The sequence below is a fragment of the Cyprinodon variegatus genome, unplaced genomic scaffold, assembly GCF_000732505.1.
Source record: "Cyprinodon variegatus isolate N-32 unplaced genomic scaffold, C_variegatus-1.0 Scaffold690, whole genome shotgun sequence".
Lineage (NCBI taxonomy): Eukaryota > Metazoa > Chordata > Actinopteri > Cyprinodontiformes > Cyprinodontidae > Cyprinodon > Cyprinodon variegatus.
Genome location: NW_015151143.1, coordinates 1 through 14716, shown reverse-complemented (window position 1 = coordinate 14716; position 14716 = coordinate 1). Strand labels below are relative to the sequence as shown.

The following is a 14716-nucleotide window of genomic DNA, read 5'->3' as shown; positions in this document are numbered from 1 at the left end:
AAAAGTGTTAGGAGGTATGATTGACTATATGTTGTGCTTTATTATACTGTATTGATTGAGTTTGTCATTGTTACTGTTCCAAATAAAGTTATTTAAAAAAAGGAAAAGAAAAGAAAAAAAGGTTCACGTCCAGTTTTTAAACAGTGACCTGATGGGGGCAGCAGCGCGCTATCGTTGTGTCTGCTTTGCGCTAATTGAGGAGGAGAAGAAGAGAAGACACATTGCGCATGCGTACACCACGTACACCGAATCATCGAGCTCTTTGGCTGGATGTTAGCAGGCTAGTGAACGAAAAGCCTGTCACATTTGGGGCTCTGACGGGGGGCAACACGCAACGGTGGGGAACAAGGGCGACCCCAGAGCCGCTTCAAAATGGCCGGACAACAGTTCCAGTATGATGACAGCGGCAATACGTTTTTCTACTTCCTCACGTCCTTCGTTGGACTTATTGTGATCCCGGCCACATATTACCTGTGGCCGCGGGATCAGAACGCTGGTAAGGCCTGGTGGCTGCTAACTTGGGTCACTTATTTCCCAGTGACTCCCAGAGGAGCACTGGATGCTTTTGTATTGTAAAATAATTATACCTGTGGACGTGTTGTTATTTTCATATATTATTGTGGTAGAAGAAACACGCCAGAAAGATGATACACTTGTGTCTTTTGTGTCTGTTTAGGCATTTAGCTTCATGTGTTTGTATAAAACCATGTCGCTAATGCTTTATTTAAAGCTCCAATGTTAGTCCTAGAGTTGTTTTCTTAGGATCTGTTTTGATATCCTTCAGGATTTTTCTGCTATCTGTTTGTAAACAACAGAGATGCTCTTATGTAACTTAATCTGACAAAGTTCATTGGTTGCTGTTGCTTATTGAGTCTCTCTGTTGATGCTTAAAATGATTCGATCTGTTAAATAAAAGCTCTTTCTGACTGAAATCAACCTATACTGGAGTGTTGAACATTTCCTCATATTTTGATCAGACTTAGCAAAGGGTATCCTATTAAGAATACAATGTTGTCATCTTTCTGATTGTGCTGATGTGTCAATAACTGCTCCCTGTGCATCTTCCTTGCAGAGCAACTGCGTCTGAAGAGCCTGAGGAGGGTGCATGGCAGGTGTCTGTGGTATCGGCTCAGGCTGGTCAAATCCCAGCAGAGCATGGTCCCAACACTAAAGTGAGTGCAAAAAGCTGGGCTTGATGGTTTTTAAAAAGAACAAAAAGGCTGGTACCCTACGGGACACCACTTCTGACTGATTTACGGCAGCACGTTATTGCACCATAGTGAAATATTCAGCATTTGGCTTTTTAGATTAGTTTATTTCCTGCTTGGGTGTCAACACATCCTTTTACTCTTTAAAAGTTTACAACTTCTGTTATCTTTGTTGTCTGATCGAATGCTGTAATTATTTATCCGTCCGTCCATTTTCTGTCACGCTTATCTCTGCTGGGGTTCCGAATGGTGCTGGTTCCTATCTCCAGGTATCAGTGGGCGAGAGGCAGGGTAAAACCTGGACAGGTCACCAGTCTATCGCAGGGCAACACAGACACAAACGAGACAAACAACCTTTCTCACACACAATCATACCTAAGGGGAATTTAGGGAAGCCAATTAACCTAACAGTCATGTTTTTCGACTGTGAGCGAGTACCCGGAAAGAACGCAAGCATGTATGGGGAGAAGATGCAAACTCCATGCTGAAAGACCCTGTGCTGGTGTTCTGTCAGATGAGCATACCCCGTCAGACCAGCATACCTATAGTCAAAACGCATGCGCAAAACATCAGATTTGCGTTTATCCCTTTAGTTTTGTCCGAAAAATATACTTTAAACTATCTCAATGGACATGTATCCCTTTAGTCATTAAAGAAACTTTAAATTTAAGGTCAGATCGCCTTATGCTTCACAAAACACCAAAACTTAAGTAATTAAGTAGTTTTTTTTGTACATGACTAAAGGGATATACGCCTGTTGAGGTAGTTTTAAGTGTGCTTTTCATACAAAACTAAAGGGATAAACGGATATTGACTATGTGTATGCTGGTCTGACCGGGTGTGCTTATCTGACAGAACACTGGGACTTGAACCAGGAACCTTCTTGCTGCAAGGCAGCAGTGCTGCCCACTGCAGCACTGTAATGATCAGTTGTTATTATGTGTAATATACCAACTGTGCGATCCTTATTGGTCACATGACTGTTAATTTAAAATGGCGCATTACATAGCTGTCTGATGAAAAGCTGACCACCTGCTAGTTTTGTTTCCAGATTATTTTGTTAAAATTCATTTGTGGCTTGCAGATAAACCACTTCACTGCAGCTGGGTGACATTTACTACACACCCACACCCTAATTTAACAGACTTTTCTTTCAGTTTGTTGTCTTAATCTCTTCGTGATGTTTGCAGTCTCTCTAAACATGTTTCATCGCCTGACATAACCCCCCCCCCATGTTTTCCATGAGCTGCTTACATTTAATCTCTTGCAGCTTTTAAGCAGTTTGTCTTCTGACGCCCACATTAGACCCTTGCTCCGTCATTTATATTGCATCTTGTTTACATACTAAAATCTAATATTTGGTTTTTAGAAAGCCTCCACTAAGATCAGATTTTTCGACAACATTGATCAGGGATAGATGCAAAATTAACTGGTTATGAACTATTTCAGTGTTATATTCCTAGTTTTTTTTTAATAGTTTCAACAAAATTTAACGTGCCAATAAAATATGCTGCTGTTTCTCCGGAGCACAGAGCTGATGACATCCCGAATGGTAAAGATCACACAGAATAATAATGTGTCACTATTGTTTGAGTTTCAAACACCGCACAGCTTTAAAGAAGGCTGTTGAAGAAATCTTTTCATTTGCCAGCTAATCACTTTTGTTTCACGCTTATTACAATCTCTATGGGACTACATCTCGTGTGTCTCAGACATCTGAGGTGGTGTAAGCAAGTGAGCTGTTGTTATGGCAACAGATGCTGTGGTACATCGGGCATATATTTCCTTACTTTTGCTATTGTCATGGTAACAAGTTTAACATCCGTGCGTAAATGATAAACAACAACTTTACCAGAACCTTTGTGCCCTTCGGCTGCACTACGATAGATAGCTGGTACTCGGTTTTTTAACTTCCAGTCGTAACGGTGCCACCACAATCATCCGGTTAGAAATTAGAGGCTCTTCCCTGTCTGATAAAGAAAAATATTTTGTGTTTTTCCTCTAAGTACTTCTGCCTTTCCACAGTCTTTTGTCAGAGGAAATTCTCGAGTTCTCTGTTAAGAGAGTTTGAGTCAAAAACGAATTACAACAGCAGATTGTTAAATTCGAAAGCATTGATATTTGGGCGTGCTTTGTTAGTCCAGTGGTTAGCCCGCATGGCACATGTACCGAGGCCTTAGTCCTCCTGAAAGGTATAAGAGAGGGGGAGAGACATTCAGCTAAGGACCACAGGCCACATTCGAACCCGGGTCACCCGTGTTGAGGACTAAGGCCTCCATAAATGGGTCATGTGCGCTAACCACTGCACCACCAAAGCACGCCGCCCTGTACCTGCCTTCCCGTGAGACTAGTTTACAATAACAAGCCTCTAATGATGAAAAAACTGTATAAAAAAATTGAAGGCATTCATTTTTTTGTTTTTTATATCTGTTCACTTTTTGTGTTATTAATTTTTTTTTTATTGATTAGCTTTTATAAGGAACAGTTTTACTACCATCTCTTTATTTTAGTAAGGTTATGGATTAGTATTATGCGTCAGTGCAGAAAACCTCTGTCAAATCTTAATTCTTTGGAGAAGACAAAGCCTTTGAGTGCGTTTCCAGCTTTGCTCATCAAACACAAAGCAAAACAAGTTTCAGAATTTCTACAGAAAACAAAACAAGGCTTTAGTTATTGTAATTTTTTTATTTATTTTATTTTTTTTCCCTCAGAAAAGCAGCCTTGCTGTTTGGGTGGGCTGTGTTCCTGCTGCTAGCCTACAAGGTGTCCAAACTGGACAGGGAGTACCAGGAATACAACCCCTATGAAGTCCTCAACTTGGACCCGGTAAAATCCGTCTGAATGATTAATTTGTGTGTTTTTCCCAGAAACTTTAATAAAATGTTCTTTTTTTGCAGTTACCATAAAAATCCTAGCTTTTTCTTGAACAGTGAACATATAGATATAACTGTGTTCTTGTCTCCAGGGTGCCTCGCTGCCAGAAATCAAAAAGCAGTACCGTGTACTGTCTCTAAAATACCACCCTGACAAAGGTGGTGATGAGGCCACATTTATGGCAATTGCCAAAGCATATTCTGCGTAGGTGTTGCTTTTTCTTATTTCTTTTTTTTTCTTTTTCAGTCAAATCAACATCATATTTCTGTATTTTGCATCAATGGATCATATTTATTTATTTTTTCTGTGTTCTGCAGTTTAACCAATGAAAAGTCGCGATACATCTGGGAAACGTACGGTAACCCAGATGGCCCAACAGGTCAGTTAAAGCTTTAAAACAATCTATTTCTATCAGTTTATTTCTTTAAAACAACTTTTTCTATTTCATACCAAAATGTTAGATGTAAACAGAGATGATTTTTCAAGTATGAACTACGTCCATCATGATAAAGAACTTCCTCCACATTAGTTATTTATTTGCTACAAAAACAACCAATGACAGTTGTATAAGGTCAAAAAGGTGATTCAACTAAATAACAAACATTTGTTCTTCATGCGATCATTAGTCTAAATGCCAAATAATGAAGACTGTAACATTTCTAATTAGTTATTTATGCACTTTAACATAATAGTACTTGTGCACTATTTCCTGGGATAAAATGTGTTTTAATTGGACAGTGACATACTTTTCACAATGTAACACGATCAAAGCAAAATAGTTGAATCGTAGATGGCACTGTATGTACGATAATACACACCGGTATGGTGACAACAAATTAAATAGGAAAAAAAAATTTTTTGATCCTAAACGGAAATTAAATGTAACAACTGTATAGTGTTTTTTTTTTTTTTCAACAAGTTATTGTAGATGTCGATAGCCATTGGCAGGAAGCCTCTTGCTGGTGATGCTCTGTTAATAAACAGTTTTCTGAAGAGGTTTTCAGCACTGCTGTCCATAATGTTCTTCATTTTATGAATAATTCTTCTTTTTGAAACCATCTCCAGAAGTTCTGGAAGAGTTCTTTTAACTGAACTCTTTACCAGCTTGTTGTTGTGTAGATATTCCATCAGACTGCAGCCTCGGCAGCCGAAGTTAGAGTTGAAAGGTTTTTGATTGAGAGGAAAAAAATCTTATAACATGAAAAGTATGCATTGACTAAAAAAACCTTCCTAATTATTATTTCAGACTTATTTGTGTTGATGAGGGTCGACAAGCTTTGTTTTTGTTAGAGGGAAAGAAAAGTAAAAATATTCTTTCTTGTTTTTCTCACAGAGGATAGTTTGTTGTGTTGAAAGGTGGATTTATTTCTGTTTAGTTCAGGAAAAAAAATCCCTTTTCGACATAATAAATGCTCACAGACAAAGCCCTATCCACCCCACAGAATAGGTCTTGAAAACCAAACCAACAGGGGGGGTCTAGATGTATAAAAAGATTCCTTCCCAGATGTATAACCTTTCTGCTTTGGTCTGCTTTGTCTCTCTTTTCACAGCCACCAGCTTTGGCATCGCCCTGCCTGCTTGGATTGTTGACCAAAAGAACTCAATGCTGGTATAAAAATAGTAGCATGAATTATTCAAACAATGTTATGAGCTGCTGTTTTTTTTTTTTTTCTTGTCAATTTTGCACCTTTTCTATGGTGACAGTGACACTTTTCTTCTTCAGGTGTTGTTAGTCTATGGCCTTGCCTTCATGGTCATCCTTCCTGTAGTTGTGGTAAGTTTAAAACAGGATTTTTACGTTTTAAACTTGGCATTTTTTAGTGTATGTTCTAATTTTGCCTGTTTCTTCAGGGAACGTGGTGGTACCGCTCAATCCGATATAGTGGAGACCAGATTCTCATCAGCACCACTCAGCTTTTTATGCATTTTATGTGCAAGACACCAAACATGAACATGAAACGTGAGTTTCCTCTTTAATGCTTGTATTTTCTTTGAACTCCATCACACTTCTCATTCAGCTCTATATGTATATGTGTATATAAGTAAAAAGAATATCATTGTTTAATCTTTATGCCAAATCTTCCTTCCAGGTTTAATCATGGTGCTGACTGCAGCCTTTGAATTTGACCCTCGCAGCACTAAAGAAGCCACCATAAGACCCACAGACAACACTGAAGTGCCACAGGTAAAACAAACCTTCTTTTGGGGGCATTTTGACCGAAAATATTTCATCACCCTTAAGGTTCATTCAGACCTATTGCGATGTCCCCAGTGATTTCAGGAGCATTGCAGGTAGTTCACAGCTCTGCATTTCAGATGCACCGTGTTTAAACCCTGGACCTCATCATTGAATAGGAGTTTCAGTTGTGTAAAGCTGGCACTCCACCCATGTGAAAAACACTCAGCAAATAGACTAAATGGTTATTGTTTCATTAGTGCATTTTTGTCCTGTTGAATTTACATTTCTAAAAATAAATCATTTATTTTCAGAGATAATAAAGATAATTTTTTAGATCATCCAAAGGTCAACTATCCCTCGTTAAGCTCCAAATTGAATGAAAATCACCTGCATTTTCAGTGCTACTTAAGTTTGTCCAAGCAAAATTGTTGGTTGTGCTGATTTTGTTTTTAAGACAGAATCATTTTTAATTTTGGCCGATGACGTCACCATCCCTGCAGACGTTAGTGCTGTGCTTGTTTCCAGAATAAAGTTATTGCATAACATCACGTCATTCCTGTGCTTGTATTAAATGTAACAGCGGGCAGTTTTACAGTTTATTATTTAGTGGCTGGAATTATTATTTAAGTTTAGTAATTCCCCAGCCTCATCAGTTTGGACCTGCCGCTGCCCCTGGCAACCCCACAGCATTTCCTGTCAAGATCTAATTGTCGGCATTTAAAAAAAAAAAAAAAAAAAAGCTAATTGCTCTCTATGAACAACTTTTGAATTAGCTTGGGGAGACGCTCAGTTTTTGGAAAAGTCTTGGGAGCGCTGATAAAATAAGTATACTTTGGTTCATCCAGAGCTGCATCTGGATGACGGTCGGATTTGGTGGGACTTCCTTTTAAATCTATCAACACAGAAAGCACAGATGCTGGGCAATGGGCAGTGACAGTCCAGGCTCTGTGCTGGAGGTAAGGGAGGATGATGAACAGGGTTTCTAAGGCTGAAGTAAACATGATTTCCTCAATGTTCGTAGGGAAGCGGCCGTTCCAACAGCTGCAGTTCTGAATTCTCCCGAGTGGTGCAGGACTTTACACGAGTGAATAAAGTGAATGTGATTAGTCGATTATCAAGGGGGCGGGATTTTTGTGGCGTAAGGTTCGCAAGCTTTTTAGTTGTGGTTAGCTTCTTGCTAACCAGTTAGCAACTTAGTGCTATTCCCAATGGGAAATTACATTAGGACCAAGTAGCACTTAGCAACTACACTGTCAAGGAACGCTATGGACAGCGGAAACATGCAAGAGGAGGAGAGTTTAGTGTCAGAGGTCGTGGAAGAGTCTCCTCCATAATACATTTTTTATTTAGAGGAGGAAAGCAGGGACGAAGTTGTTGTGGAAGAGGACGGCCAGGGCGGCAGAAGCTTGGTTTGGTGTAGAAGGCTTACAGCCGTACATGTTTGAGCCCTTGCCTTAAAACGCTGCCAGTTATGTTAGCTTTTCAGCTGTTTCGTATATATGAGCTGCGACATATGAATCAAGATTATATGACCGAAGAAATTTGATTGACAGATGATCATTGATATATGATTGGCCGAATTTAGATGTTCAGGCTGACATATAACTAACTGGCCTCCATAAATAAAAAAACACAGATTTTAAGACAGGTTATTTTTTTTAAATAGAATTTTTTGGGACAATATCGTCTGTTAAAAGGTACATTAATATTTATGTTTAAGCCAGAATGATTTGAAATTTAAATATGACTGTCCTACAACTTTCCTTTAATTGAAAGAAGCTTTGCCTTAGCTGCTACTCTTCAACCTACGTCACAACAAGTCCCTGATTGGTGCCACGGCGCGATTTCAAAGAAAAGCTCTGAATTTTCAACTTCACCGATCATCCCTTCTCTCTCCGTGCGATGCTGCTGTTTGACAACACCCCAGTTCTATCTAGTAGCATGAGGTGAGAGCGGAGCTGCGAACGCTCTCAGCTTGTGGGATTCACCGCTGGCCTCTTAACCGCCCTTCACCACGCAGTTTATTTAGGGGTACAATGTAAATCCACTGCCCTGGCTGTGGACACCAAGCTCGGTCTGCCAACCTTCCAACAAACTACATATAAAAATCCACTTTTTAAATAAGGAAACAAAATATTTCTAACACCAGATTTGGACTGGAAAAACAACTGATATTTAGGATTAAAAGGCAGAAAAGATCTTTGAATTTTTATCATTTATGAGAATTAAAGTTAATGATTACATTAATCTAAAAAAGTAATGTATTGGTGCATCACATTTGTTAGGTAATCGATGAAAGATAATCTGCATAAGCATTACTCTTTGGGGTATTGTTATAAACCCCTTCCCAAAGAAGTATATTTGGAGAGAAAACAAAACAGTTGGGTTTCTGTACTTTTACAACCCTCTAACTAAGCCAGACCAGAACTAAGAAGCATTAACACCCAAATATTCAGGATTCCGATTTAACATTTAACATGCTTAAACATTTGTTGCAGTTGATCCGTGAATTGGGGAATATCAATGTGAAGAAGAAGGAGCCTCCTTTCTGTTATCCATACAGTCTAAAGGCCAGGGTGTTGGTGCTTTCACATCTGGCCCGCATGGAGGTGTCAGAGGAGTTAGAGGAAGGTAGGACTGACTGATGTGTTTAAATATGTTTGACATAAAGTTCTTAAACTTCTTTAAATGTAAAGCTTTTATGAAGCTTCTGGTTTGTAGCTAAATTAATACTGTATTTTCCAACCAGGCTCTCAGTTGGGTTGTACTTCTGTTAATATAAATTTGTGCACTGCAGGCATATGTCTATAAAAGTCTCTGGAGTAGCAGAAGTGCCTGAGATCTTAAAGGCTCTGGTTGGGTAATAAAGAAAGTAGCTCTGGTTGTTGAGGCTTAATGAGCTTTAAATAAACTGGAAGAAATTAAAACACACTAAAGGGAAAGTCATTAGACATTCTAGTCATGCAGAAATAAGATCACATTTCTTCTATTAGCTATGTTTAAAGGTCATTTAAAGTAAAAATTGTTTACATTAAGAAACAGTGAGCAAGTTGTGTATGTTTCTTCATCAGATCAGAGATTTGTGTTGAGGAAGACTCCAGCTCTCCTCCAGGAGATGATCAACATAGGCTGCCAGCTCACCATGATGGCAAACAGCAGAGGAGGTTCACACAGCCTGATTACCGAACTCAATCAGCATCATGATGTCTGGGTTTTCTTTCCTTTATAAATCAGCTGTGCACTTGTTACCTCATTTACAGCTTTCCACGCTCCCAGACTGACAACCATTGAGAATTTTATGAAGCTGACCCAAATGATCGTGCAGGGCCTGCAGGAGTCCAAGTCACCGCTGCTGCAACTGCCTCATTTCGAAGAGGAGAATCTCCGCTACTGCATTTCAAAGAAGGTACCCATCAACACCTTTATTGGTCTCTGTCTTAAGTTTCAGTCTGTATCAGCAGATAATCAGGGCTTCAACAAATGTGGACATCCTAACACTGTAGAGGAGTTCTAGTAGTCTGCCATGTAATGCAACAGAGGCTTTAGTAAAGCTGTTCTGTTGTGTTACCTGATAGTGCCGCTGGTCCCAGTTTCTGGTTCCTCTTGATTTTTAACATTCTTTCTAACTGGTCGATGCAATGCAGCAAATATTAACCATATAAGTAGAAACTGTTTTTGCTTTGATATTAGAAACATATTTCAAACAAACATCAGCCTAATACAGAATATACGGATGTTAAAAGGCACCAGTCATATGAATTATACTTTTAACTAGAGAACACCTTGGATTTTCTCTTTGATGGTAGAAACTGCAAAACAAGGAGTTATTTTTAGCTTGAAGCTCACTCAAAAACCCCTTTTAGATGCCGCCTTTTTTTTTTTTACACTTTCTAACTGATCTAGGTTTAAATGGCACAATTATTATTATTATTTTTATATATAGACCCTTTGTTTAGCATTACAAAATACCACTTAAACATCTTTGTAATATTTTATTTATCAAATTCTTCTTTTGGGGTGAAAATTTTTTTCCGATCAGACAGAGTCGGATTAAAATCTTAAGTCTGATTTTTACATGAAACTTTCGATCTGATCAGAACTTTCTTCTGATTATTTATCTCCATGTAAACTTAACTGTTGAAAGCTGAGGAAACAGTTGTGAGCCTTTTTGCCAGTAACAATGCAAAGTCTCTTTTCACTTCTGGTGTGTGATTGAGGTCAGTCAGTTCTGGCACATCCTGCATCGGCCCTTTACTGACAGAATAGTGAAGCGTCCTATCCCATCATGATACATATCATCCAGGGACCTGGAGACTTTTGAATCCTTGATGATTTTGGAGTGTTTTCTGATCCTGTGGGGGGCGCCCTCACTCATAAAGTCTGTGAGTAATAGAGGTGTTTCATACCCCTAACTGGGTAACATATCCTCCAGGTTACAGACATTTAATGTCTTATTATATAAGCTGTTTAAATGCAATTAAGTTTTTTTTTATAAATATGTATTTAATAACTTTTAAAGCACATTTTTTACTATATTTATTCATCTAATATAATTTAGAACATCATAAACAACAACTCTAAACGCACAATGTATGTCCCTTTTTAAGCAGGCTGCCATTTTGTTTTTTAAAGGAATGAATCGGTTATATTTTAATGCCAGTATAAGTTCACATGACCTTATTATTCTCGGTGCAGGTGGTTGATCAACCTTTTGCACACAGCCTGTCCAATGACCATATCTCCTAGAATACAAAAAACATTTAATGGTTAATTCTATAAGGACAACCAATGTTTTCTGTGATACACTGAGGAGGCATTCTCTTCCTGTTCCCTTCAGTATAAGGTGCGGTCCCTGCAGGACCTGGTCAGTCTAAAGGACTCAGACCGACGCAACATGCTGCGTTTCCTCGGGGAGGAGAAGTACGATGAGGTCATTGCTGTGCTGGGCAGCTTCCCTCATATCACCATGGACATCAAGCTCCAGGGTTAGTCTTAATGCTCAATCCATGATAAAACCATTTCATTTAAATTGAATTTCCTTGTCAGGAAACATGTTTGAAAGATTAGACAGATTAATGCGATGCCGTCTTTTTCTTGGCCCAATATTTGACGTTTTGTTTTAATTCAGCAGTTTCTCTTCCTTTTCATTTACAGTCCTTGATGATGAAGACAGCCATAACATCACCGCAGGCTCAATCGTCACAGTAACTGTTACCTTAACCAGAAAGCGTATGGCAGTGAGTATTTCATTTGGCTTAACACTTTGAGTTAATAGAAAGAAATTGCTTTGTTGAGCATACTCTATGTATGTTCAACCCTAGAGGGTGCTGTTTAACCTATCTAAATGCTGCTATCTGTTTGTAGGATATGTTTGAGAAGGAGCAGGAAGCATCAACATGTCAAGGAGAGGAGGCTACCAATACAGAGGAAGCAGTAAGGATACCATAGCAACTTTGATCTGCAGATAGAAAAAGTTTTTTTTAACATTTTACCTTCAATAAAACACAACTATGAATCATGTCTGGTTTTAATCAGGGAGACACGAATAAGGCCAAAACAAAAGTTTGGCAAAACAAGAATAAAGGGGCCAAAAAGACAGCCAAGTCCAAGAAGAAGAAATTGACCAAGAAAAAAGCCACGCCTGCTCCTATTAAAGCCAAGCAGGCTAACGGCAATGTGGCAGGAAATGTAAGCATCCCCAAATCTTGTCTGAAAGAATCTCCTTCCGACAATGTCAACCGTCTGGGATCAGTTTATTGTTCCGTCTCTGCTCTCAGGAAACGGCCGCTGTAGCATCATCTGCAGCATCCGCAACGAAAGAGGAAGATGATGAAGCCTCAGATAAGGGCAGCGAGTCAGAGGAAGGTGAAGCCAACAAGGACTCTCCCAGCGAAAGAGACGATGAAAGCGACAAACAGAGCGACACTGAGGTTGATGAGGGTGCTGGAGACGACGAAGAGGTCGGCATGATTGTTTTTATTCTCAGATTCTTATTAGATTGTCATAACGACTGAGTAGTGATTGTTCTTCATCCAACCTTTTAGGAGTGGGAGGCACTGCAGCAGAGCATCCAGCGGCGAGAACGGGCGCTGCTGGAAACGAAGTCGAAGGTGACGCATTCGGCCTATAGCCTTTACTTCCCAGAAGAGAAGCAAGAGTGGTGGTGGCTGTACATCGCTGATCGCCGAGATCAGACACTCGTCTCTATGCCCTACCACGTCTGCACGCTAAAAGACTCTGAAGAGGTGAGACCTTCAAGAAGAGATGCTGTACAAAATATCAACAAAAAACCAACAAATTTAGATTTTCCTCTTATGGCAACCTTGGTTTAAAAACATTATGTCATCTAGTGTCGCAAGTAATTCTTATTTCGCTAATCGATTAATCTGTGGATTATTTTCTTGATTAAATGATTAATAATCAAATATCAAAAGGTTGCTCAAAGATTTTTTTTTACTGTCTAAGTCTTAAGAATCAAACCAGGTGAAACAAAAAAAAATATATATTTTTTTCATCTTAAATGAAAAATGTTTATATACTATAATATATTTATAATTTTGGTATAATTCCTGCTCCAAGTATGTTGCTCTGTCAACTAAAGGCATATTTTACAGTCTCTATACTCCAGTTAACGATTAATAAATAACTGAATTAGTTGACGGTTATTTCAATAATCGATTGTTTCAGCCTTAATGGCATGACAGCTGTTTTTTGTAAAATCGATAGTTTGCTTCTTTCTTTGTTTTCTGTGAAGGATAACTGAAAAATCAGCTGTTGACTGCAATGATGACTTTTCAACAGTTCAATCTGGTAATCAACTTGTAGGAACTACAGAGCCAATCTTATCTTACTGTCAGTGAACGCATCATGCTAACACATTAGTCTGACAACGCTCTTTAGTTTGGAAGTTGTGATCTAAAGTTGCCTTCAGTATTAGTGTGATGCTTTGAAAAGAAAGTCGGAGGAAGATGCCATCTTCCTCCGACATCTTTGAGTTTAAGGGTCCATTTAGTCTTTTTTTGCCTCTGATTTGGTTTAAAACAAGTATTTTACGGTCTAGCCACCTTAAACCATGAAGCGTGCAAAGCAATGTAATTTATTGGAGTTTTTAGGTTATTTTGTTTAAATGAACTTCTAATCAGTGTATCTTCAGCTTTTCTTTACACCTTACTCATCTACATTTCCTGACATGTTGCTAGACAAACCTTTGCAGTTGCCATTTTTCCCTCTGGGGAGTTTGTGTTTATCTTAAAGTGCTTCCCCTCTCAGTCTGGTGTTCTCTAACAACAAGCCAGATTGACAGCAGGGTAAAAACTTAATGAGGGCCCTGCTGGAACGCTGCGCAGCCAGCTGTCACAGCTCAGAACGGACGGGACGGCAGGAGCCACCCCCTTTCATGCATGATGGGTCAATGGCTACCAATCAGTCTGTCACCTCAACAGTTTCTCCTGTTTGCATCGTGAGATTTATATCCTGCATTTGCGAGGAGTGTGTTTCCTGAAATCTAGATTGGCTGCTTTCCCAGGTTGTTTACAGGCAGCTATATTCAGTTTGCTTACGCTGAATAATGAATAGCCTCATTGTGCTGATAATTACATGTTTACTCTGTAATTGCACAACCTTGCAATTGCAGCCTCATAGGATTGATACAAATTATTCAGACGTCATTATCACCATAAGTTTAATTAGTGATTGCATACATCCCTGCCTCTTCCTTCTAAAAGGCACATTCTAAAAGGTCTAAAAGGCCCACCATTTTTTTTTCTCTCTTAGCTACGGCAAAATGTTTTTTATTTATTTTTTTTCCTAATATTTTTGGAATGTGATTAAACTATTATAGCTTCAGGTATAATGGTAAATTAATTATCTTAAACCAACTTCTCTATGTCTAAGCTGACGAGAGGAACACATTCTATTAGGAACAAAGCAGTGTTGGCATGTTTTATGGAAAATACATAAATTGTCTAAAGTCAGATTCCTCTTTGCAAACCAAATAATGACATTTTTTTCAGTAGTTTTTTTTGTGACTTATTGAGGATAATAAGAGGCTGGAATTAACACTAGTGTAAAATGGAAAAACAGCTAAAATTTAAGTTTGGAGCGATCTCAAATCACACATCAGTAGATCAGATTAGACTAGCCTGGTTAATCTGGCACCAATGACAGGTCACTGGATTAATTTCTGGTTTATTATCAGAGCAGAAGAACTTAGTAAGGGGGAGAGGGGATTGTCCTGGACCAAGGAGAGCTCAGTTGCCTACCAAGAAAAATGGCTGGTTTGTGACCAGCTGTTAAATACGGAAGAGGATTAGGGCCACTGAAAAAAAAAAAAAGTTTACTGATTTTAAAATTCTATTTCAGTTTAGTATGGGAATTTAGAATGGGAATTCTGACTTTTTTTATTGTCAGAATTCAGTCAGAATTCTGAGATTAAAGTCAGAATTCTGAGAACAAA

At 38.8% G+C, this 14716-nt stretch overlaps 1 protein-coding gene across 1 annotated transcript; it reads left to right on the top strand.

Moving 5' to 3' along the window:
- Positions 1–246: 246 nt before the first annotated feature.
- sec63 (SEC63 homolog, protein translocation regulator) lies at positions 247–12506 on the top strand (the record flags this gene model as incomplete). The annotated part of the gene is made up of 18 exons (XM_015394502.1): positions 247–496; positions 1073–1172; positions 3920–4034; positions 4174–4286; positions 4400–4461; positions 5633–5691; positions 5806–5856; positions 5934–6042; positions 6173–6267; positions 8760–8892; positions 9333–9425; positions 9522–9667; positions 11099–11246; positions 11416–11498; positions 11626–11694; positions 11797–11949; positions 12039–12221; positions 12306–12506. Coding segments are annotated over exons 1-18 (2037 nt in total), but the record flags the coding sequence as incomplete, so codon positions are not given.
- Positions 12507–14716: the final 2210 nt, after the last annotated feature.